Consider the following 26,518-nt stretch of genomic DNA (forward strand, 5'->3'; position numbering starts at 1 on the left):
TGTAATAATATATGTTGTACTACATTTAGGTCCATTGCAAACACCTAATGAGGTGTTAGCAAAAAGTAGCCTTTATCGTTGGGAGTTGATTTTTTCAGGAATCTTATCCTCAAATCGTTTTTCAACGAAATTTTGTGTGAAGGGTCCTTCGGGTATCTCGTTAAACAACTGTATGATCACCGTTGCAAAATATAGAACAAATGGTGTGCAACTAAAGGTTGAACCCAACTATTCAAAGACTGTTTGGTTTGGGTTGGGTCCATCTCAGTTTGCTAGCGTTAACCGTTTTACCAATGCTTTTCAAAAGAGATGTTGTTTCGGATGACAAAACGGAGGTTTTTGTCAATATTGACATTTTCACTTTTGCCGTTCAAAGGCAATGCATAGCTATAACTATTTTGGTGTATACAATAATTGTCAATTTCGTGTCAGTTTTTTGTCGAGCCCAAAAGTTGCAGAAAGCTCGACATAGGGATAGTGATCCGGCGGCGGCATTAACTAACTACTTAAAAGCTTTATATTTTAAAAGGTGGAAGACCTGGATGCTTCATACTTTGTATATAGATGCCTTATGTTATGAAGTTTACATCTGTCATATGTCCATTATCCTTGACCTCATTTTCATGGTTCAATGACGTACTTGAAAAAATATTTAAGACTTTTTGTAATGTTATTTTCTTAGTAAGATAACTATATTTAGTATGTGCGTACCTTGCAAGGTCCTCATTTCATGGATCAGTGAACAAGGACAAGTTTTCGTGGTCAAGTCCATATATCAGATACAATCAGTAATAGGTCTTCTTTATTTGGTGTATGGAATGATAGTAAGGTGTACATGTCCAACTGGCAGGTGTTGTCTGACCTTGTCTTAATTTTCATGGTTCAGTGGTTAAAGTTAAGTTTTTGTGTTTTGGTCTATTTATATAAATACATACAGCTAACTTGGTCTTCAGTTGTTTTTTATTAAATACTTTGTGTTTACTCTACAGTGGAAATCAAAGGAAAATGATTATCTGGTAGCAGAAATTCTTCAAACATTGATGTGACATTCAGATGGAATATTGAAGAGAAAAAACACACTAAAAGACAAATTTTGCATCATATGTTATATGGTTACCAGGTTACATAAATTTATAACCAAAAAATTTGTTGATAAAAAAATCTTCTGATTTGAGGTCTAATATCCTGACCAAAATTTCCCAAACTCCTGATCTGAGTTTCACAGTCACTCACATGTATGCGTAGCTGACATGCATGGGAAGTCTGTCATTGCTTTTCTAGACTCTACAAAAACTAGACCGGAGGACCATATGAAAGTTGAAGATTGACTGATCAACAATGGATGGGAAGAATGGAAACAAATGAAGATAAAATCAGTTTGATGGACATTCTTTAATGTAGTTTTTTATCCAACTTTTCCTGAAAATAGATACAATTAATTCAAATGATTATGTTCTATATAAATACTTATTAATTTGACGATGTCATGACTATATGTGCAAGTTTTGAATTTTTATATATTTTGGCATAGAGCATCACTGAAGAGATATTATCTGTTAGAATGCAGTAAAATTGTACAAAAATTACACAACCAATGATATTTTATGTTAGACCAGAAGTGCTGACTACTGGACTGGATGACATGCTGTTGATCTATAAATTGCCAGCTGACAAGGTAACAGTCCACAGAATGACAAATCACCGTACTCTGACACATTATTCTGACTAGGAGTAATTCTATGTTTTCTTTCTTTTATCCTAAATGCAGACTATTTAGCAGAGGAACAGTAAATACCAATTTTAAAGTATTTTATTTGCTCCAGACATTGATCTTACCAGCAAACTCCTGCACTCATATTGGGCAGGCTGCCACAAGACCACTGAGGGGGTAACAAATAACAGAATGATTCATTGTTGGTTGCTTAACATCCAGTGGAGAATATTTCATGCATGTTCAGGACAAACAAATAACAGGAACATACTAACATGCAAACATTTTATTATGTGAAAGCTTAGCACAATTCCATACAGTTCATTTTATCACATATGGACTGTATGCATACAAACATAACAACTTAATATATTCAACAAAACCTAAGCAACAAATAACTACATGATCTCAAAAACAGTAAAACAATGATTAAACATAATTATTAACTAGTTGCTTACTATCCAGAAGAAATTATTTCATTCATAATCAGGACACTATGTTATGCAAGAGAAAGCAGTGTTTTACTTATTAAACCTTTGTGTCTATTATTTTTTATCTAGATTAGTACAAAAATTGTACTGTTAATTCTAAAATTAATGTGAAGTTTTCATGCATGCTAGAAATTTCAAAGGAAGGAGAATGCAATGACAAAAAAATGTGGTCATTAATTGTTCTCACTTTCTTTTTGGTTGGCAAGAATGACTTAACACATTAAATTCTCTTATATAGAATTCAGATATATAAAATCACTGCCACAGTAACTAATAATACATAAAAAGGATAACAGGAATTAACAAAACTATTGGACCATACAACAGACCACACCCACTAACATCAGACTCCTCCCAACCCTTAACAACAGACTCCTCCCCAACCCCTAACAACTGACTCCTCTCACAAAATACTTACAAAGATAAACAACAACATACAACACATGATCCTAGGTAAGTTTGAATAAATCGGCACAAAATGTTTATACCATATATTGTATAAGTAAAACTTTCATATGCAACCAACATGTTGTTAAGGGTATTTTAATCTGAGATTTCTTAAAAGGGACGGAAACAAAGAAATAATTATTTAAGGAAGCAAAAAATACTTACAAGAAGACAGAATTAAAGATAAAATTATTTAAGAAAACAAACTTTTCTATTGCTACATTAGAATGTTTGAAAGGATGGTAGTCTAGAAGGGTATGAGACAGAAAGTTTACAAAACCATATTTTCCTTTTCATGGAATGAAAGGGAAATACCTTAACAAATAATAATATGGAATCTATTATCATATGGATAAAAACAATCATTTAAATGAAGACAGGGAAAAATAACTAAACAAGAATGTGTCCATAATACATGGATGCCCCACTCGCACTATCATTTTCTATGTTTAGTGGACCGTGAAATTGGGGTAAAAACTCTAATTTGGCATTAAAATTAGAAAGATCATATCATAGGGAACATGTGTACCAAGTTTCAAGTTGATTGGACGTCAACTTCATCAAAAACTACCTTGACCAAAAACTTTAACCTGAAGCGGGACAGACGGACAGACGAACGGTCACACAGACCGAAAAACATAATGCCCCTAGGTGGGGCATAAAAATAAATGTAAGCCTTCTATAAATAATAAGGATTATATTACTAGACTTCAACTAGATTAATTTGAAGAAACAATAGTGATTGCAATATGAATGTACAGACAAAAGTCAACATTATTTCATATTTAAATTAAAGCTACATGTATATTTTCTTTATTGCTATTCTAAAATAAAACATGAAAATGTTACAAAATGAGTCTAACTAATACAGTCTATATGTATTGCACAACTTATGAAAGACAATTACTCACTATACTGGCTGAAAAAAAATGTATGAGGCATACAAAATAAATTCTTTTATACAGACTCCAGATCAAAGCATGATAAGCCAAACTATTCCAAATTAACTAGACTACAACCCAATTTACATTTTTCACTTATCTTACAGTTTTAATGGTATTTCAATTAAACTAGTTTTACAATAAAACTTTTACACAAGGGAAAATAATAACTCTATGTCCTCTATATACATGATATACATAAAAATACTGCAAAATACATGAAAGCTGTCAGTATTCAAAATGACACCAGTAATGTTCCAAACAATATTTTGTTGTCATATATCATAATTACAACAGTGAATTTTTGAAAAATATTATGCATCTTATTTCACATTTTAGTCTCATATTTGTACACATTGTGATCCCAATATTATAAAAAGAAGTTCATACATTCCAGTTGCTAAGAAGACAATATTTAAACTTACAATTGATTACATATTTGGAATTTTTGTTTACATATCTGTGCCCATAAAAATCATTTATGTGAATCACATGAATCCAAAACATGTGCAACATATAAGACACATATATGATTGAGATATGTGCTTAAAATACATACATGTAAAAAAAAAATAATTTGACATGTGTCACATGTTTTGATTTTAACAGTATATAGGTATAACACATAACAGCTTTGTTTGAACTGATATTATTCATGATAGAATAAAATAAGTTGAAACCAGAAGGCAAGCAAAAACCACAAATCAAAGAAAGAACAACAAGGCAACACCATGGCCAAAAGATGAAAGACTAAAAGATCAACAACAGCCTACAAATCATCTTGCAGAAAAAAAAAATATAGTACAACTTAAACTTTGCATGAATGAATATTTTATTGCAAATGGATAATCAAAAATGAAAACAAGTCATGAACACACAAAAAACTGATTGTAAGTATATGGTAAAAAGGTTTTCATGATAGAAGTCAAACAGTGCAAATAGATAATTAAAGATGAAAACAAGTCTTCATGAAAATACAAAAAAAAAATCTGATTCAAAGTATATGGTAAAAAGGTCTTCATGAGAGAACTTAAACAGTTCTATGGCACACTTTTTTGTATCTTTTTCAGCAGCATGATATCTAACGTCTTTGTCTTTGTTTACTTGTAAACACTTTATTGACTAGACTCCAGACTTCTATAGACTGTGCTGCCAGTATCCTGTTGGGATCCTCTTTGTCTGATGGTAACTGACCAATGGCTGTCATTAAAGTATCGTCTATTGTTAGGTCCTCTTCTTCATATGGACAGGCATCAATATATCCAATAAGTGCATCACGTAAACTGGAAAAAACATCATGAAATTATTCCCACATTTTTTTTTTATTGAATCCATCTTTCATTTACACTTCGATCGAAATACAGATTGTACAGCAAAATTGACATTTTTAATTTATTTGGAAACCATAATTTACTGCTTAGTTTTAAAATATACAAATATTTGATTCCTAAAGAGTAGGGTCACGAAGGCCTTAATTTGGCCTTAAAAATTGAACTTTGTAATAACACATGCAAAAACCTATAATTATGATCTTAAATATGCAATTTGAATACACAAGAACCATTTTCTGTCGGCTGTTTCTTTTAACAGCTTCAAAATCATGACATTACGGTGTTAACTATTATTTCTAAATTCAAATTTCACGTAATTATAGGGCAAATATTACCCCTTCGTAAACATACTCCTTTTGCAACTGATTTCTGAAAGAAAAAAAATTAGACAAGAACATATAAACTCATAAACCTTTTGATCAACTAAAAATAATATATCTTTTTCGAGTACCCCTAGATAAGTTCCAGAATCTATATATATTCAATTCCAAAACAAATGACATACCATCAATTACAGTAATAAAAAGCTGTGCCATGAGCTTGTGATACGTCAGTCACTTCTTAAACGAATAAAGTTCCATTACTCCTCAAATTTCATATCACAGATTAATAAAAATCTAAATGGAACTTATTCTAATAGATATAAAGCAGTCACCAATGAAAACTGCTCAAAGCATTTTTTAGTTATTGTCTGAAAACTGGAATATCCCCCTTTTTATGAATAAAATCCCTTAACTCAGAAACATATAATCTAAAATTTATAAAAATTTAAAGGGAGCTTACATCAATATATATAAACAATGCAACAAAGTTTCATGAAAATTGGTTATAGTGTTTTTGAGTTATTGTCCGACATGTTGATGACCGAGGGACAACGGTATACCATAATACATCCAGTAAATGGGCATTTTAAAATGAACTCTTACCATATTTTAGACATATCAACATAATCTTCATCATCCATATTCTGAGGGAAATCTATTTTTAGAACAATACACTCAAAAAGTAACTCCACCAAAACATCAATCTGTTCTAGAGGCAGTTTGTTTAAAATGTCTTCCATGATGTTGATTTGTTCTTCTGTTAATGCATTCTTGAAATTCTGTGATATGCCTTCAAAAGCTTTCTGAAATTAAAATATATTGATATAAATAAAAGAAGATGTGGGTTAAACGTCAATGACTGATTGATTGTTTGTTGCTTAACATCCAGTGGCAAATATTTCATGCATGTTCAGGAAGAGAACAAATTATATGGGTCAATGAAAAAGAAACCACACGACAAAAATAAACTAGACATCTAAGCAGCAACATCGAACTTCAACAATAACAGGTACCTATACAATAAGTCAAGTTCTAAATTGTCCCAAGTATAAAATTTGTGAATAAATGTAACAGAAACAATCAAAGATCAGCCATTAATTTCTAAATTATTGTTATTATCAATCAATTCTCTGTAACAATAGCATTCAATTTCAACATCTCATTTTGCTTTGTAATCTTGAATCTGGTATAAATATCTTATAACTGTGTAATACTTATTCTTTGCTAATTCCTACTTTTTTCTAATTTTTTTATACAAACAAAATTATTTTTAAATGCATTGAATATTCAGGAAAATTAAAAAGAGGGACTGATTTAAATTTAATTTTCATTTTTTTATACAGTTAACTCTCATTGACTAGAATTTCAGATTTTTACACCCACTTAGGTTAACAAAAGCATTCAAATTGCATTATTTATCTCCAACTAATACACATATGTAAACATTCCTCTGGCATTTAAATGGATTGAAGAGATCATCTGACAATACACATGTTATTAAATTTCTAGTCACTGACTACTGTATTCAGATTTAAAACATTCTTTTTTCCAGGAATATATACCTAAGATTATCTTTGATCACCATGATAAATAATTAGTGATACATTGCTATAGTTTATGAAAAATTATTTTTGTATTTTCTCTTGCAGAAAAAGATTGAAATAAAATAAAATTAAAAGAAATCTCATTTTTTTAAATCTTTTGTATACGAGAATGAACAATTTTGTCAACTTGAAATCACACTATGATCGATTGGAAATTACTCTCTCGGCTAAAAACAACAGGAAAAAATTGTAACTGTACAAAGAAATAAATAAGAGTCAAAAATCATATAATTCTATTATAATAATACAAAAACCATTACATACAAATACCTTGATCTCAGATCAGAAAATTGATCCCCTACCCATGTTCATCTGGATTTATTTTAGACCTACCAAGCTAAGCAAGATGTGTATCTTTTGGTCTGTCAAACTTCGTTCTTTTGGGTTGAACTGCGGATATCTAAAATTCTTCTCTAGTCCGACTGACTTCAAGATAATGAGACTCCACTGTAATTTGAATCAGTCTTTTTTCTTTAGACATTTTCACTCCAGGTCATGAAATTTACAAGTAACAAATAATGATACTAACCCTATCATATCTAGCCAGGTATTTAGCTCTTTCCATGGCAAATGTTATCCACAGTGACATAGTATTCTTACATCTGCTGGCTTGCTGTGCCTAAAAAGGTAAGTTAATGGTAGAAATCAACTTTACAATTGATACTAGTACTGTTACTTGCAGCTTCCTAAATATCCATGCGAGTAATTAAAAATAATTTTAATTTAGAGGACAAAATGCTTTTAGAAATTCAGCATTTGGTATCTCTGATAAAAAGATATAATTCTGATTCAATTTGTCAGAACTTAACCTGGATATTGTATTATACGTTTTCTTTCATAAGAATAAAATCTGCATATTCCTCGTATCTTTTATACTCCCATAACAAGAAATTGCACTAGTAGTCCTCAGCAAACTCCTGTCTTAATTCAAAGTATTGGAAAACAGGATGTAACACGATAACAAATCAAATCAAATCAAATATTTTATTGTTGTATAAACTTTACAGTTTGTGACCAACATGTATAAACACAATAAACATATATACATACATATCAAACATACACAATAAAAACAGCATCAAAAGGAGTAGGTCCGGTAAGGGCTGATTTTGGCCTCAAATTTCAGCTTCATCTGACGAAAGATTTTGGACACTTTTTAAACACTTATTAAGTGTCTATTTTAGTTGATTCTATTAGTTTAAGTGAAAGATTTTAACAGATTTACTCATTAAAAACGCTCTGATTCAAGCTTAAATATGAAAAATCTATCAAATATGCCAAAAAATGTCACTTTTCAGATGGTTTTTGCCAAAAATGAAAATGGCCGCATCCGTGTTCATCCTCAACCTTTATATATGTTATGTGTTATCATAAAATACAACTTACATTTCAATATTAAGAATGAACACAAATGCGGCCACTTTCATTTGAGACGGAAACCGTCTAAAATTTAACTAAAATGCTAAAATTGTGAAGATTTCAGTAACTTAGCATGACTTAATGATGCTAGTTCCCGATATATGTGCATTGTATTGTCAAAAACAGCCCATATTTATGTAGCAGACGCATTCTACTTTCCAATAAATAACTAAAAGTTTACATTTTAACAATTTTGTAAAACTGCTTTTTTTTTGGGGCCAAAAAGGAGTCTTATTGGACTTACTCCTTTATAAAAACAAACAAGCTGTTAAGAGTCCCCTGCCCTAATGACTTTTTCAAGAAGGATCCTAACTTATTTGTTTTTTAAGGCGTTGATGGATTTAGTAAATAATGATTTTTTTCTTCTATAGATAACATGTCTGGTAGTGATCCAAAAAGCACCTACATATTTCAAGTCATCAATGACAAGCTGCAGACCAGATATGAAGTTATTCAAATCAGTAGAAAAAGAGAATTGTGTTTAAAATATATTAAGTTTATTTATTTTACTGAAAATTCAAATCATGGTTAAGGATTGTTCGCTTCTCTTGTTTTTGACTTTTAGTCAGATACTGTAAATTCAGAAATTATTGCAATGTTTTTATCATTGCGAAAAATGCGACAGGGTTATAATCGCAATAATTTAAACTCGCATTTTGAAATTTTTTATATGAATTAAACATGATTTTTCTCAATATCGCAAAAATCAAAATCGCATTTGAGTCTAAAATGACAAAATCGCAATAATAAATGCACACAATAATATCTGAATTTACAGTATTCAGAATCCTCTGTTTTTTTTCAAGTAGTGCCAATAACAAATTTGCCCGCTAACCCCCACTTTTCTTTTCATAATTCAATTACATATAGTTTTAAAAAGCCATTTTTGAAAATCTTTAAAATCCTAATGGCTATTTTTTCATAGTTTTTGACAAAATAAGGTGCCAGGCTTAATTGCATGAAAAATCTAGAGAGAATCATTTTCCGTCGAATTTTCAATTGATTATCTCTTAAAAACAATGACACGGACCTAAGATATTTTTCTGCTTTTTAAGTTCTGTTATTAACATGTATACACTATCAATTTATAACAGTCTTTTAAAGGGCTTGTTACTTTGAAACAGATCTAGAGGAGAGAACATCCTTAAATAGGAAGTATGGATCTGCTGATGACATATGAAGTGATTCTATTCAGCAGTGTGTCAAAAAATAAATGCATAAAAGGACAAACAGATGAACAAAGGTGATTTAAGTATAGTCCCCACTCCTAGAATTTGGGTTTAACAAGCATTCTGAGAGTATTGCATGGAAATACATAGTCCTCTACTGGTTATAAATTCATTGGACTGGAACAAAATGCTAACTTGATCTATAATTTGTCATGATGTAAATTAAATTCTAAATTCTACATAAGAAAATGCGTGTACCAAGTCAGGAATATGACAGTTGTTATCCATTTGTTTGAGCTTTTGATTTTGCCATTTTATTAGGGACTTTCAGTTTAGAATTTTCCTCGGAGTTCGGTATTTTTGTTATTTTATTGTTTATAGAACAATTATCAAATCAATATCTTCAAGCATGAAGAAAAAAAAGTGTGGAAAACTGATTATTTGCTTGAATTTTCTTAGTCCAAGGACCGTAACTCTGTACAAAATCCTCAAACTGGAACAAAATTAAAACTTGATCTGTAACTGGTTACGATAAAACTATATACCAAATATCAAATCAATATCTTCAAGCATGAAGAAAAAAAGTGAGGAAAACTGAATTGCCGGACTGCCTGACGGACAGACAGATGTGCAAACCTAGTGTCCACTTCGACTTCGTCAGTAGGGGACTAATAAGAGTTTAAATGTCAGATATGGAATCTAATCCATTTCCTATGTTTCACACTATTCATTGCATTTAAGTTTTGAGCATCATCATTTAATATAACATTTGTTGAAATTAATGATGTAAATGTATATTACGTGGCAAAATCTAAAACACAAAATGCATCATTCTTATGCTAATATCAACTCTCTAGTCTCACTGTCCACTGACTGATATTGGATGATAAAATTCATACTATGATATAGTTTTTTGAGATGTTTTTTTTTTAAACATACCTTAGGGACATGGAATGGATTTTCCATCTTCAATGTTTTCATGAAGTTACTCAAAGAACTTTCTGGATCAGATCCAACTGACTTCAAGAAGCTGATGGCAACATCCAACTTGTCCATACTCTCATTCAATTCAGGTAAGGATTTCAGACGTAACTCTCCACAAATCTGACTCTGAACTGCTGGATTTAACCTTTCCTATTTACCAAGAAATATAAATGTCTATAATTAATTGTAACTTAAACCCACTTTTTTCATTTTATGAATATAATTAGTCTGATACGCATGTATGAAACAAATTTCACTGCACATTAGGTAACAGTGAATTTTTTCTGTCAGTGTCATCTTTCCTTTGTGAAGAAATACATTTGTGATGATGGTCACTTGTTTACTGGTTTATACTATTTATTTGGGAAAATTATTTGAAATTAGCCAGCCAAGATGTCAGACATGCGTAAGAAACAAGAAAATTTACATGGCTGTATGAATGCATAAAATCAAAATTGGCCCAAAGAGATCTAGTTCAATTCTGCATGTGGGAGTTGCAATCTTTTAGTTTTAGTATAAGTACATAATATGAAATAATAAAATGCTCTGCTGGGCGCAGCTTGATACGACCACAGAGGTCGAACCCTGAACAGTTGGGGCAAGTATGGACACAACATTCAAGCTTGATACACACTGGCTTTGGATTGTGATTAAATATTTGACACAGCATAGGTTTCTGACACAGAATGAATGTGGTCTAAGAGCTTATAAATTTTGAATTTACCTATTCAAACCATATCATTATTATTTGCTTTTATATATAAATCAGAAATAACCAATTAAAAATTTTAAAGAAAAAAAAAAGGAAAAAAAGGAAAAAAAATCCCTCCCCCAAAATTTGTTGAACCCCCTTATGATTCATCACCCAAAAACTCAATCCCAGCCGTCCCTTTTTGGTATGGTATCTTGCAGTACAATTTCAGAGAGATCCATACACTTAAACACAAGTTATTGTCTGGAAACTAGAAAAATGCTTGTTTTTTTGCCCCTTTTTGGCCCCAAATTCCTAAACGTTTAGGGCAATTACCCCCAAACTCAAACCCAGATTTCCCTTTCTGATATGGAACCTTGTAGTATAATTTCATAAAGATCCATACACTTACACACAAGTTATTGTCCTGAAACTAGAAAAATGTTTGTTTTTTGCCCCTTTTTGGCCCCTAATTCCTAAAATTTTGAGGCAATTCCCCCCAAAATCAATCTCAGCCTTCCCTTTGTGGTATGGTACCTTGCAGTACAATTTCAGAGAGATCCATACACTTGAACACAAGTTATTGTCTGGAAACTAGAAAAATGCTTATTTTTGGCCCCTTTTTGGCCCCTTATTCCTAAACTTTTTGGGCAATTACCCCCAAACTCAATTCCAGCTTTCCCTTTGTGATATGGAACCTTGTAGTACAATTTCAGAAAGATCCATACACTTACACACAAGCTATTGTCATGAAACTAGAAAAATGCTTGTTTTTTGCCCCTTTTTTGGCCCCTAATTCCTAAAATTTTGAGGCAATTACCCCCAAAATCAATCCCAGCATTCCCTTTATGATATGGAACCTTGTGGTACAATGTCAGAGAGATCCATACACTAACACACAAGTTATGTCTGGAAGTTACAAAAATGCTTATTTTTGGCCCCTAATTCCTTAACTGTTGGTACCATAACCCCCAAAATCAATCCCAACCTTCCTTTTGTGGTATTGAACCTTATGGTAAAATTTCATAGAGATCCATTAACTTAAACTAAAGTTAGAGAGCGAAAACCATTGCGTCTTCGGACGACGACGACGCCAACGTCATACCAATATACGACTGCAAAATTTTTTTGCGGTCGTATAAAAATTACCTAAAAAATTATTATTCTAATCATGTCAGTACAGAAGAATTTCCTCCAGTTTGGTTGGTGATTGGTGACTTCTTTTGATAACTCTCATTACAGTAATGGGCTCTATTCTATCAACTAAGAAACAAATAAGGGAAAACTAAAAAAAAACCAACACTTTTTTCCATATACATGTGTATACAATAACTCAATAATAGGAAGGAAAGAAAAAGAAAGATGGTTGGATGCACTGGCATTTAATATCTACTGGCCAAGATGTCATGGACTTACTGTTACTCCTAAGTGCCACATGCTTTGCAGAGAAGCAGCAAATACCAATTAGTCTTTTGTTTAATTAACCCAGTCAAGGATAAAATTCAGGACCTCCAACACATGAGGTTAGCACCCTTCCACTGAGATAGTACTTACCTGTTTAACCCTCAGACATAAACTCTTGAAAACCACAGCATTGGTAGATTCTGATCTGTATGTGATGGTCTCTATCTGTAAGATTAAAGTTCATTTAACTTGAAGTTTATCTATTATATTTAATATTTTTGTGGCAATCAGCTTAACTCTATATGCAAATTGATACATACAAAATACGGATAAAATTTTATAAAAAAAAATCCTAAAATGATCTTTATATTCTCATTTCTCAACATTGAACTTATTGATTTTTAAAAAAGATAAATATTTTTCATGAGATCTTTTCTGTTTGACCAATATAAGTAATTGTAAGGTCACCTTATTTGTTTCGATTTTTGTAAGTAGTGAGTGAGTGAAAAAAAATACTGGAAAACCTTAAAAAAAGGGGCTTAAAATGAAACCTTGTTTTTGAAAGATTTTCACTGCTGAAGATAAGGCTAAGGGCATTAATTTCTCAAAGATTTGTATTTGAGAAAAAAAATTAAATCAGATATGATTGCAAATTGAATATTTTTTTCTTCTTTTTTACTATTTTGTGAAATTTCAAGAAAACCAAAGCACATATTTCTATTTTTCTTCAATTTCCTGAAATAGAGAGATCTAAATAATCTTCTTCATTTAAACAATTGAATTTTAACCTTAAGTTCTAATCTGATTCACCAAAGTATGCTTTTCCCAAATAAAACCTATATCTACAATAGGAATTTAAAACATCATATTTCTCGAAGATAAATATGGAAGCCTATAATTTTTAAATTAAATTTTGAATGTAAAAACATATATGGCTATTCTATGAAAATGATAACGGGAGGGTTAAAAGGCTAGTTTTATTTTGAACATGTATTGCAGGTAATTTATGGTTGTATATCCAATTGATGTATGCAAAATTACTCAAAGCTTGTTGGCTTAAGGGGATTTTAGAAGTTTCTCCCAATACTCCACCATCCCCTTTCACAGAATAGGTCTTATTCTTTTCTGCAAAATTTAAGAAAAATCTAACATATTTCAATAATAGTATCAACTTAGGACCAGGTTTTTAATTTGTTGGTTTATGGATCTGCCGACCCTTTTTTCCGATTTTCATTTCATGCTTTTTTATTCCCCCCGACCCTAACAAATATATTATGCCTGGAATATAAATAAATATATTTGCTAAGCACCATTTTAATGAAATTAAATGCGTTATATTAGCATGTTAAACATTAACATAAATGATTACACATTGTCTGGGACTAACACATTGATTATAAATTAGTCCCAGACATTGTATTCTAAAAAAATAAAAAACAAAAAATAATCCATAGTTTATGTTTCTAAAAATAGACAATCAAAGCTGACCTTGAAATGTTGTTTGCACAAATAATTTTGTGGAACAAAACCCTATGTTAAAAACTCTTTACAATAAATTATAAGTTTGTTTTCCTTTTTGTCATGTTTCTGTAAGATTTTTCATCTCATGGATGAAATGGATCCGTCCAAACGTGAAAGACGTCAAGTTAAAAGTAAGAGATATCCACAAACAATTTGGAATTTTCTTGTTTCCTAGATTGAAAAAATGTTCGTCCATTTTGATAAAAAAAAAAAGGGATTGCCTGACAAATGATGAAACCGATATCCTGTGTTTCTAGTGGACAAGTCTACTTCCTTTTTGACATGGATGGTTAAGTGTTATTTTCGTGCAACGTGTTTGCAATTTTTGTTTCACATGTTTTCATGCTTGAAGCTCATTTTTCACCATGTTTCCTGAAAATTGATACAAAGCAACAAGTAGCTTTTTTTCTCCTTCATGAAATGACCATTTATTTTCCTGTTGGTCCATGGACATTTACCCCCTCTTTTTACAAAATTAAATGATGATGCATGCATTGTATGTTTATAACAGCTGAGCAATATTTGGAACTAAATTTTAAGAAATTATGATAAAATAGCATACCAAAAATACTGTTAGTAAGCTGGAATATATATTTATTTTATATATATTTATGTCTTGTAAGATTTTTTTCTTCTTTTTATTTTCCGACCGAATGATCAAACTTTTTCATATAAAAAATCTGTAAACCAACAAATTAAAAAAACCCTGGCCTTACCAAGATGAACCACACTTTTCTAAAAATAGAATACATAATGTTACCTCATTAATGTTGTTTATGATAGACTTGGAGAAAAGAAATCTATCCATGAGTTGTCTCTCTAGATTGGTGAAGTTGTATTCCACTTTGGTTCCCTGACCCACTTCAAATGAGTAGTTACAATTAGCTAATACCATTGGTAACAAATCTCTATCTGGATGATAGCTGACCAGATGTGCTGCAGATATGTCTCTCACATGAATCTTGGGCAGACTTTCCTCTCTAAAAAAAAATTATTCTTTTTATCTAAACCAAGTTGATCTACATATATACTTACTTCTTGCCAAAATAAAAACTTTTCAACCTATTTAAATTTATTCTCTTTTTATTAAATTTTGCTAGTTTTTTTAATCAAATTTTTGAATTTCCAAATGAATAAGTAGTTCCTTATTCCTAACAAAAAAATATATAAAAAAATGCCTCATGCAAATTTATGAAACTCATGCTCAATGCTAAGAACCACAACACGCAGACAGAGTTTGATTTTGGGTTGTGAGTAATTTACCGTTCTAGAGTTATGCCCTTTTTTAACATGGAAAATTGCAAAGCTTGAGCAGGCGACATTCATGTCCTCAGACACATTCGTCTTTTATTCCTTAAATATCTTTTGCTTGCAAGAAATTTTAGATAAAAACATTTAAAATATCTGTTGAAATTCACAGTACATAAGTGCAACCTAATTTCTCATCTGTTTCCAAAATTATAATAAAAAAATCATCTTATGTAATTTCTTTAAAACATAATTTTAGAAAAGGGCATAAAAAAGAAGCATGACAACTCGATCTGTAAGCAATGAATGAATATCACCAATTTTTCCCCTTTAAAATTTCTGGAAGGAATAACTGAAATAATGATGATCTTGACATATCATTTTGGTTTTTGCTTTATACAAACAGAAACTTGCCTTCTGAACAATAATAGTACACTAAGGGATGGCACAATTATTGGTTGAAATATCTTAAAGTACATGCTTTTTACATATACGCAATAAAAATGGGTTAACAGATTTGTAAATTATAATATTTTTCATTATTTTTATTCAAGCGATATGCTTGACATTCATACATACTTAAGTTTACATTGAGCACAATACTCTTGTAGGAACAAATTCTGTTTCTTCAGCAGGAAAAAGAGAAGAACATATGAACTGAGGCCAGCATCCCTGTATGTTGGTATGAGGTGTGATATAGCAGTCTTCTCTGTAATGTCTGTTCTACAGTATACTTTATCCACTTTTACTATACTCTCATTGGCTGGACATGCTGAAAACAAGAAATAAATAAAGGTGTATTTACATGAGGGTCTAGATGTGGATTGGGTTTACAGAATAGAGAATAATAGGCCAAACAAATAAAGTATAAAGAAAATAAATGGAGAATGTGTCTAGGGGTCACGTATGCCCGCACTTGTAAATATGCACGAGTCAACTTCCACATACAGATTCAGGATTCACATAGTTTAGACCGTTTTGTGATTGTAAGCATTGTGTATAAGTTTCATAACATTTGGTTGAGGCAAACAAAAGTTAGAAAACGGAAATGAAAAATTCAAGAATTTTAATGTTTATAAAGGGGCAGCATAACATATGAACGGTAAAAGTGATCTGTGTTTTGTGGTAATAAGCATTGTGTATCAGTTTTATAACATTTGTTTGAGGCAAACTAAAGTTAGAAAATGGAAACAAAAAAATCAGCAATTTTTATGTTTATAATTGGCATAACTCATGAAAAGTAAAAGTGACGCCACCCAATTTTGTACTTGATCTGCGTTTTGTGGTAGGAAGCATTGTGTATCAGTTTTATAACATTTGGTTGAGGCAAACTAAAGTGAGAGAACAGAAATGAAAAAATCAGCAATTTTTATGTTTATAAAGGGGCATAACTCATAAACGGTAAAAGTGACGCCACCTAATTTCAAACTTGATCTGTGTTTAGTGGTAATAATCTTTTGTGTATAAGTTTTATAACATTTGGTTGAGGCAAACTAAAATTAGAGAATTTAAAAAAATTTTGGGGACTACTCAACTGACGGGACAGACGGACAAGGGTAACACTTAATCCCCCCCCCCCCCGACGCTTAGCAACTGGGGCATAAAAAGGCCTAAAATATATAAGATTACAGAAATGAAGACAGCCCAGCCAGACCCACCTACATGCTGCAAAGTAAATATCCAGCAATTCATCAATATCACTCAAATTGTTTTAAATGTAGAATCTGATACCTGTTTAAACAAAATTGCTCTGAAAGATTTCAAGTAAGGTAATGTGTCTGTCTCCATTAATCGAACCTCATCATTGGTTGTCTTCCCTTACATCATCATGCTTTTTCGTCTTTTAGGAGATTTTGTGTTGTTATTGATCTTTGATTGACTCTTGTTAAATGTTCTAGACTTGAAGCAATTTAAGGTTTGATAAATATTGTTAAAAAACTTGATTATTTTTTACAACTGTATGGTGACCTATTTTTTTTAGTAATTTGGTTCTCTCATAAACATAGCCCCTTTTCTCCTTTATTTATACTATATATAAAGATTGTAGGTTTCACTTTGTGTTCAAAGTTAGTTTAAATTGATAGGATACAATCAACAAAAAGCAATATTTCAGATGTTAATCTTATTATAAGTAAAAGGATTTTTGGCAGCAAACTTTTTATTTTTATGGCAGTTTTGGCAGATTTTATTTTTGCCACCTTTGCAAATTTTTTGTCATTTTTTCAGATTTTGATTATTGCACAAATTGCATAATTGATTATTTAATCAGTTTATTGTGATTTTATGGTATTTTAAAAAAACAACCTTTATCCCAAATACTATGGATTCATTATCAATTTTTGTGGATTGAGGAAGACTTACTTTTTTCATGGATATTTATTTCGTGGTTTTATCAAAGTGTAAAATTGAGAATGGAAATGGGGAATGTGTCAAAGAGACAACAACCCGACCATAGAACAGACAACAGCAGAAGGTCACCAACAGGTCTTCAATGCAGCGAGAAATTCCCGCACCTGGAGGCGTCCTTCAGCTGGCCCCTAAACAAATATATATACTAGTTCAGTGATAATGAACGCCATACTAAACTCCAAATTGTACACAAGAAACTAAAATTAAAAATAATACAAGACTAACAAAGGCTATTCCTATAAAAAATTTGTAATATATGGACATTTTAATTTTGGGTTCCCCTGTAACCACAAAATCCACAAAAATTGGTATCCAACAAATAACAATTAATCCACATTAGTTATTTAATTTTACTGCAAATGAACTCAAACTCCTTGGAAAATCAATGTATTGTCCAGTAGTATATAAATGTAAAAGATGGTATTATGCCTGTTTGTTGTTTTAAATGTTGAAGAAAGTCCCCAAAACCTTACTTGGCTTTTGTTGTTCTTCCTTATGTCTGGTTAGAAAATTTAGGTGACAAAAAGTCATTATGTAAGAAATAGTTCATTGTTTAAATGCAGCATCAATTCAAATAAAATATTCTACAATACATTGCAATGAAGTCAGGAATTTTATTTTTTATTTTCAATTTTTACAAGGGACAGCCTCTTTTCTTTTGATCAGAAGAACCTTTTTCAAATATCTATCAAACAATTGGGTTCTATGAATTTATTCTTTAAATTTAACAAAATTATTATTTCACAAACCCCAATGAAAAAAAATGCTGTTTTAATTAACCATGCAGTTTCCCATTAAATGGATATATTGTTTAACTATTCTGATATTTCTGTGTACCGTTCATGTTTCCTTATTAAACATCTCATGTTTCACATTTAGACCTTGAAAAGTTGTATTTCTTACCATAATTTTCAAGAGATTCTCTTACACAATTCCAAGCTTTTGTAAAGTCTTCCAACAAATGATTAAATTCTTTGAGTCTTCTATCTGAAAAACAATAAATCTTACAATAGACAATACCCCAATCAACCGATTGACTTCAGATGCTATCCTCTTTCTCATTTGACACAAATCATACTGCCAAGTTGTCAAAATCCATAATTTATTAAATACAGAAGAGGTCAAAATTGGTAAAAGATGGAAATAAGAAGATGTGGTATGAGTGCCAATGAGACAACTCTCAATCCAAGTCACAATGCATAAAAAGTTAACAATTATAGGTCAAAGTACGGCCTTCAACACAGAGCCTTGGCTCACACGGAACAGCAGGCTATAAAGGGCACCAAAAATGACTAGTGTAAAACCATTCAAACAGGAAAACCAACAGTCTAATATATATAAATAAAATGCTTCGCTGGGGCGCAGCTTGATACGACCGCAGAGGTCGAACCCTGAACAGTTGGGGCAAGTATGGACACAACATTCAAGCTTGATACAGCTCTGAATTTGGATTGTTATTAAATATTTGACACAGCATAGGTTTCTGACACAGAAAGAATGTGGTCTAAGAACTTGAATTTTTTTAATTTACCTATTATGGTCCAATGTCCAAAATCAAAATTCATGGTTCGATTCAGCATATCAAAGAACCCCATATATTCAATTTTTGTTAAAATCAAACAAAGTTTAATTTTGGACCCCAACTTGGACAAACTTGAAAACTGGGCCCATAATCAAAAATCTAAACACATGTTTAGATTCAGCATATCAAAGAACCCCAAGAATTCAATTTTTGCTAAAATCAAACTAAGTATAATTTTGGACCCTTTGGACCTTAATGTAGACCAATTTAAAAAACGGGACTTAAAATTAAAAATCTAAATACACGGTTAGATTTGGAATATCAAAAAACCCCAATAATTCAATGTTTGATGAAATCAAACAAAGTTTAATTTTGGACCCTTTTGACCTCAATATGAACTAATTTGATAGCGGGGCCCACAAATAAAAAATCTAAATTCATGGTTAGATTCAGCATATCAAAGAACCCCATATATTCAATTTTTGTTGAAATCAAAAAAAGTATAATTTTGGACCCCAACTTGGACAAACTTGAAAACTGGGCCCATAATCAAAAATCTAAACACATGTTTAGATTCAGCATATCAAAGAACCCCAAGAATTCAATTTTTGTTAAAATCAAACAAAGTTTAATTTTGGACCCTTTGGACCTCAATGAAGACCAATTTAAAAAATGGGACCCAAATTAAAAATCTAAAAACACGGTTAGATTTGGCATATCAAAGAACCCCAATAATTCAATTTTCTATGAAATCAAACAAAGTTTAATTTTGGACCCTTTTGACCTCATATGAACCAATTTGATAGCGGGGCCTACAAATAAAAAATCTAAATACATGGTTAGATTCAGCATATCAAAGAACCTCATATATTCAATTTTTGTTGAAATCAAACAAAGTTTAATTTTGAACCCCAATTTGGACCAACTTGAAAACTGGGCCCATAATCAAAAATCTAAATACATGTTTAGATTCAGCATATCAAAGAACCCCATATATTCAATTTTTGTTGAAATCAAACAAAGTTTAAATACTGGACCCTATCTTGGACCAACTTGAAAACTGGGCCCATAATCAAAAATCTAAACACATGTTTAGATTCAGCAAATCAAAGAACCCCAAGAATTCAATTTTTGTTAAAATCAAACTAAGTTTAATTTGGACCCTTTGGACCTCAATGTAGACCAATTTAAAAAACAGGACCCAAAATTAAAAACCTAAATACACGGTTAGATTTGGAATATCAAAGAACCCCAATAATTCAATTTTAGATGAAATCAAACAAAGTTTAATTTTGGACCCTTTTGACCTCAATATGAACCAATTAGATAACGGGGTCCACAAATAAAAAATCTAAATACATGGTTAGATTCAGCATATCAAAGAACCCCATTTATTCAAATTTTTGTTGAAATCAAACAAAGTTTAATTTTGGACCCCAATTTGGACCAACTTGAAAACAGGGCCAAAAATCAAAAATCTAAATACATGTTTAGATTCAGCATATCAAAGAACCTCATATATTCAATTTTTGCTAAAATCAAACAAAGTTTAATTTTGGACCCTTTGGACATTAATGTAGACCAATTTGAAAACTGGACCCAAAATTAAAAATCTAAATACACTGTTAGATTCGGCATAACAAATAAATAAATGTGATCAAAGATTTTACAAATCTAATGCGCCATACTGTGCAATTAAAGATTACTTCTTGAAATTTTTCAATATTTGAAATTTGAAAAAAAAATAATATTTGAAGAATAATTCTTTTTAATTTCTGAAATCTGAAATGAGAAAAAATTGGCCCCCCACAATTTCTTTTTATCCCCCCGCCCCCCTTTCCCCCAAAAAAATTCTTTCCCTCAAGATATGGTCATAATCTCAATTCAAATTTCCAATGGAGTTGGCAACCATAATTACCCATTTAAATTTACCATAGTGCTAACTTAATCTATTTTATAATAGAATTAATAAAAATATAGTGTCAAATCTTTCATATGGATTTTTTTGTAAAAAAAAAAGATGAAAACATTTGCAGATATTTTTACTGGTCTTCCTTTATAAATATGCATTTCTTTAAACATAATTTAAAAGCAGTGTAAGGGAAGTAACCAAAACGTTGTATTTGGATTACCTCCCTTACACTGTTTTAGATTATCTTTATTGTTCATTAACCATTACTTTATACATAATTTAAAAGCAGTGTAAGGGAGATAATTTCAACACTGCTTTAAATTATGTTTTGTACTAAAGTATTTGTCCATTAACCAGGACAACCTTGTTTTTCCCCCTTTTTTGCCCCTAATTCCTAAACGGTTTGAGCCATAACCCCCCAAAGCAAATCCTAACCATCCCTTTGTGGTATGGAAACTTGTAGTATAATTTCAGAGAGATCCATACACCGTTCCACAGTTATTGTCTGGAAACTAGAAAATGCTCATGTTTGGCCCCTTTTTGGCCCCTAATTCCTTAACTGTTGGTACCATAACCCCCAAAATCAATCCCAACCTTCCTTTTGTGGTATTTAACCTTATGGTCGTATTTCAAAAAGATCCATTCACTTAAACTAAAGTTAGAGTGCGAAAACCAATATGTATTCGGACGACGACGCCGGACGACGACGACGCCAACGTCATACCAATATACGACCACAAAATTTTTTTGCGGTCGTATAAAAACGGGACCCAAAATTAAAAATCTAAATACAGTTAGATTTGGCATATCAAAGAACCCCAATAATTAAATTTTTGATGAAATCAAACAAAGTTTAATTTTGGACCCTTTTGACCTCAATATGAACCAATTTGATAGCGGGCCCACAAATAAAAAATCTAAATACATGGTAAGATTCAGCATATCAAAGAACCCCATATATTCAATTTTTGTTGAAATCAAACAAAGTTTAATTTTGGACCCCAATTTGGACCAACTTGAAAACTGGGCCAAAAATCTAAAATCTAAATACATGTTTAGATTCAGCATATCAAAGAAACCCATATATTCAATTTTTGTTGAAATCAAACAAAGTTTAATTTTGGACCCCAACTTGGACCAACTTGAAAACTGGGCCCATAATCAAAAATCTAAACACATATTTAGATTCAGCATATCAAAGAACCCCAAGAATTCAATTTTTGTTAAAATTAAACTAAGTTTAATTTTGGACCCTTTGGACCTTAATGTAGACCAATTTAAAAACGGGACCCAAAATTAAAAATCTAAATACACGGTTAGATTTGGCATATCAAAGAACCCCAATAATTAAATTTTTGATGAAATCAAACAAAGTTTAATTTTGGACCCTTTTGACCTCAATATGAATCAATTTGATAGCGGGTCCACAAATAAAAAATCTAAATACATGGTTAGATTCAGCATATCAAAGAACCCCAAGAATTCAATTTTTGATGAAATCAAACAAAGTTTAATTTTGGACCCTGTTGACCTCAATGTGGACAAAGTTGATAACGGGGCCCAAAAATCAAAAATCTAAATACATGGTTAGATTCAGCATATCAAAGAACCCCATATATTCAATTTTTGTTGAAATCAAACAAAGTTTAATTTTGGACCCCGATTTGGACCAACTTGAAAACTGGGCCCATAATCAAAAATCTAAATACATGTTTAGATTCAGCATATCAAAGAACCCTAAAAATTCATTTTTTGTTAAAATCAAACTAAGTTTAATTTTGGACCCTTTTGACCTTAGTGTAGACCAATTTGAAAACGGAACCAAAAATTAAGAATCTAAATACACGGTTAGATTCGGCATATCAAAGAACCCCAATAATTCAATTTTTGATGAAATCAAACAAAGTTAAATTTTGGACCCTTTGGACCTCAATGTGGACCAATTTAAAAACGGGGCCCAAAATCCAAAAACTTAATACACGGTTAGATTCAGCATATTAAAGAACCCCAAGAATTCAAGAATACGACCCATTGAAATTGATCAAGAAATAAGCAATTTAGACGAAGTATCTTCTTTTGCACAATACTGTGCAATTGAATATTTCTTGCTATTGCGCAATACTGTACAATTGACAATTTCTTGCTATTGCGCAATATTGTGCTATTGGATATTTCTTGCTATTGCGCAATACTGTGCAATTGAAGATTTCTTGCTATTGCGCAATACTGTGCAATTGAAGATTTCTTGCAATTGTGCAATACTGTGCAATTGAAAATTTCTTGCTATTGCACAATACTTATTATATAATAATTTACACATCCTGTTTGGTGTGTATCTCCTACCATATCATTATTATTTGCTTTTAAATATTAATCAGAAATAACCAACTTAAAATGGAAAATTTTAAAAGAAAAAAAAAAGGAAAAAAAGAAAAAAAAAGAAAAAAAAGAAATCCCCCCCCAAATTTTTTGAACCCCCTTATGATTCATCACCCCCAAACTCAATCCCAGCCTTCCCTTTGTGGTATGGTACCTTGCAGTACAATTTCAGAGAGATCCATACACTTGAACACAAGTTATTGTCTGGAAACTAGAAAAATGCTTGTTTTTTGCCCCTTTTTTGGCCCCTAATTCCTAAAATTTTGAGGCAATTACCCCCAAAATCAATTACAGCCTTCCCTTTGTGATATGGAACCTTGTGGTACAATGTCAGAGAGATCCATACACTTACACACAAGTTATTGTCTGGAAGTTACAAAAATGCTTATTTTTGGCCCCTTTTTGGCCCCTAATTCCTTAACTGTTGGTACCATAACCCCCAAAATCAATCCCAACCTTCCTTTTGTGGTATTGAACCTTATGGTAAAATTTCATGGAGATCCATTCACTTAAACTAAAGTTAGAGTGCGAAAACCAATGTGTCTTCGGACGACGCCGGACGACGCCAGACGACGACGACGACGACGACGACGACGACGACGACGCCAACGTCATACCAATATACGACCAAAAAATTTTCAATTTTTGCGGTCGTATAAAAACAAGAAACTAGAAACACTTATAAACCACATCAACAAACGACAACCACTGAACAACAGACTCCTGACTTAAGACAGGTGCATAAGAATGCAGCAGGTTTAAACACTTAAACAGGTGCCAACCTTCACCGTAACCTGAGACAGTAGTGTAATAAAAGACTTTATTCTCACCTCTTCTCATCTGTACTCTTACATCTGCAATTGTGACTGTTGTAGCTTCAGGTCTGTCTAATTTTCTGCCGTATTTCTGTATCAACATTTTCTGCAGTCTGATTATGCTTGGTACAAATCTGACAGCTCTCAAATGGTGTTCCTGAAAGGCAGAACACAATCAAATTTGATTTAATTACATACTGAGATAGATGAAAAAAGATGTCAAAAACATCAATAAAAGTACCACAAAGATCTCATGATAACTAATTAACATCTAAATATAACCCCATGGTCAGACTCTTTATTGGATTAAACAATATCTTTTCACCACAAAGCATATCTAAAATATTTTTTTCAGCATAGTAGCAATAAAAATCCATAAATGAGTCATTGGGCTGCTGTCTTCTTCAGATATACCCCATAACTACTTTAGTTCATATAATATTTTTGAATTTGTATCAAGTTATTTTCATCACAACACCCAAGACAGAAAATATCTTAATTGGTGAAGAAACTGAGAGTGGTTTCACCTTACAGCAGAAAGCCTTATTTTTGTATGGATACTGACTTAATCAAATAAGAAAATCTCCATACAAGTTTATGAAATCCTAAAACTAACTGGGATATGAACTTTCATTGGAAACAGTCTTATTTCATAGAATAGAATTAGGTCATTTCAATAAAATAGATCAGGAGTTAGAAAGGGGCTTCTTTAATCTTCATGCTTTTTTTCACATTTCTTTTGATTTTGCCATTTAATTAGGGACTTTCTGTTTTGAATTTTCCTCGGAGTTCAGTATTTTTGTGATCTAACTTTTTTCTCAATCTGTGTGGGAAAATATTTCTCGTGTCTAAAGAAAACTTTGTTCTCGGAAAATGATTGGTCAAAATTTTCTTGATTTCTTCTGAATTTCCTATTGTGACGTCATGAAAAAGGCGACCATGCTTGCTTACATCACATACTGTATAAAGAACACAACTTTCTGCAAAACTTTGAAAAGGAAGGATAAGATTTGTTGAGATAACGTCTAAAAATCATCAGAGAAACAGATTCCACCACTATAACTCGTGTATTACGATATTTCTCCACTCTCAACAGGCAAAACAAATTAACTGATGCCTAGTTTGCAGAATAATTATCCCATTCTTGACTGCAGAATAATTATTTCATTCTTGACTTGGTACATAAAATTCCCGACCGAAACAAATGGAATAACAAATACATATTTTAAAACGATCAGTTCATATCTAGAAAATCTTCCTCATATTTTTCAGGCTTTTCCCTTAAAGACTCCTGAGTCATTTTGAGCAAACTGAATTACAGTTTACAAAATGATTGAGTGCCTATCAGCAGTTCCCATACCTCTTTCAGGAAAAGTCTTAGAACTGGTAACTTTTCTTTTGTAGTATCAAGATTCTGTCTGAGATGGTTGACTGTAATCATAGCTCTATATCTCCATACAGCTGGAATATCATGTAACATAACAATGTCCTGTGCTTCTTGTGGTCTGTCCGTCTCGTACAGAATCTGTAGCAATGGATCAGCTCCTAAAAGAAACAAAATTAAATATTATTATATTCATATTTCTTTTGTAAGTGGTGCTTAGTGGCAAAATTATCTAGGTTGTCAGTCACCATTTACCTGTATAAATTATATCACAAAAATAGCAAGATCAATTTGATCTCTTACTATGAACACACTTTGCTAGTTGCCTTGAAGTTTGACAAAATTTGGTGGTTTTACCCTCCCTCTCCAGAAATTTGCTTGTTCTCACCATCTCACCAATATCAAGACCTCAATGAATAGCTCCTGATAACAAAAGAAGGCCACATATAAAATATTTCCCCACAACTGAAAAGTTTCTTCTATAGTGCAAATAACCTCACCTAGTCTTTGATCTTGCAGTATCCCATCATTACATTTTTTCAAAATATTTTCCATATCCTACAATTAAAAATCAAACCTTTTATTTTTCAGCTTAGAGATTAAATCTACAAATTTTGTTTATCAATGTTTTTATAAATTACCAAAACTAGAAAAATATTTTCGGTACTAAATGAATTCAAAGACACATTTGCTTTACATCTCAATTCTTAAAAATAAACTCCAGAATTTGAAATGTCAAATTTAAGATTAAGACTGTACACTGAACTCTAAATGTTTTTTTCTGGTTTAATTGTGTTGTTGGATTGCTGTCTC

The 26,518-nt window shown here is 31.5% G+C and overlaps 1 protein-coding gene across 1 annotated transcript in view; it reads right to left on the reverse strand.

Annotated features, from left to right (window-relative positions):
• Positions 1–1,982: 1,982 nt before the first annotated feature.
• LOC127724150 (E3 ubiquitin-protein ligase rnf213-alpha-like) overlaps positions 1,983–26,518 on the reverse strand; it is a 157,531-nt gene continuing 132,995 nt past the window's right edge. Inside the window, exons 82-92 of the mRNA XM_052231026.1 lie at positions 26,206–26,263; positions 25,682–25,866; positions 24,337–24,478; positions 18,597–18,680; positions 15,864–16,056; positions 14,797–15,016; positions 12,666–12,740; positions 10,376–10,570; positions 7,378–7,467; positions 5,848–6,047; positions 1,983–4,873 (exon numbers count right to left, since the gene is read on the reverse strand). Of these exons, the coding sequence (XP_052086986.1) occupies positions 4,672–4,873; positions 5,848–6,047; positions 7,378–7,467; positions 10,376–10,570; positions 12,666–12,740; positions 14,797–15,016; positions 15,864–16,056; positions 18,597–18,680; positions 24,337–24,478; positions 25,682–25,866; positions 26,206–26,263 (1,644 nt within the window). The 3' untranslated portion in view covers positions 1,983–4,671. The remainder of the gene's footprint in view (positions 4,874–5,847; positions 6,048–7,377; positions 7,468–10,375; positions 10,571–12,665; positions 12,741–14,796; positions 15,017–15,863; positions 16,057–18,596; positions 18,681–24,336; positions 24,479–25,681; positions 25,867–26,205; positions 26,264–26,518) is intronic.

This window comes from Mytilus californianus, unplaced genomic scaffold (assembly GCF_021869535.1).
Source record: "Mytilus californianus isolate M0D057914Y unplaced genomic scaffold, xbMytCali1.0.p SCAF_14, whole genome shotgun sequence".
Taxonomy (NCBI): domain Eukaryota; kingdom Metazoa; phylum Mollusca; class Bivalvia; order Mytilida; family Mytilidae; genus Mytilus; species Mytilus californianus.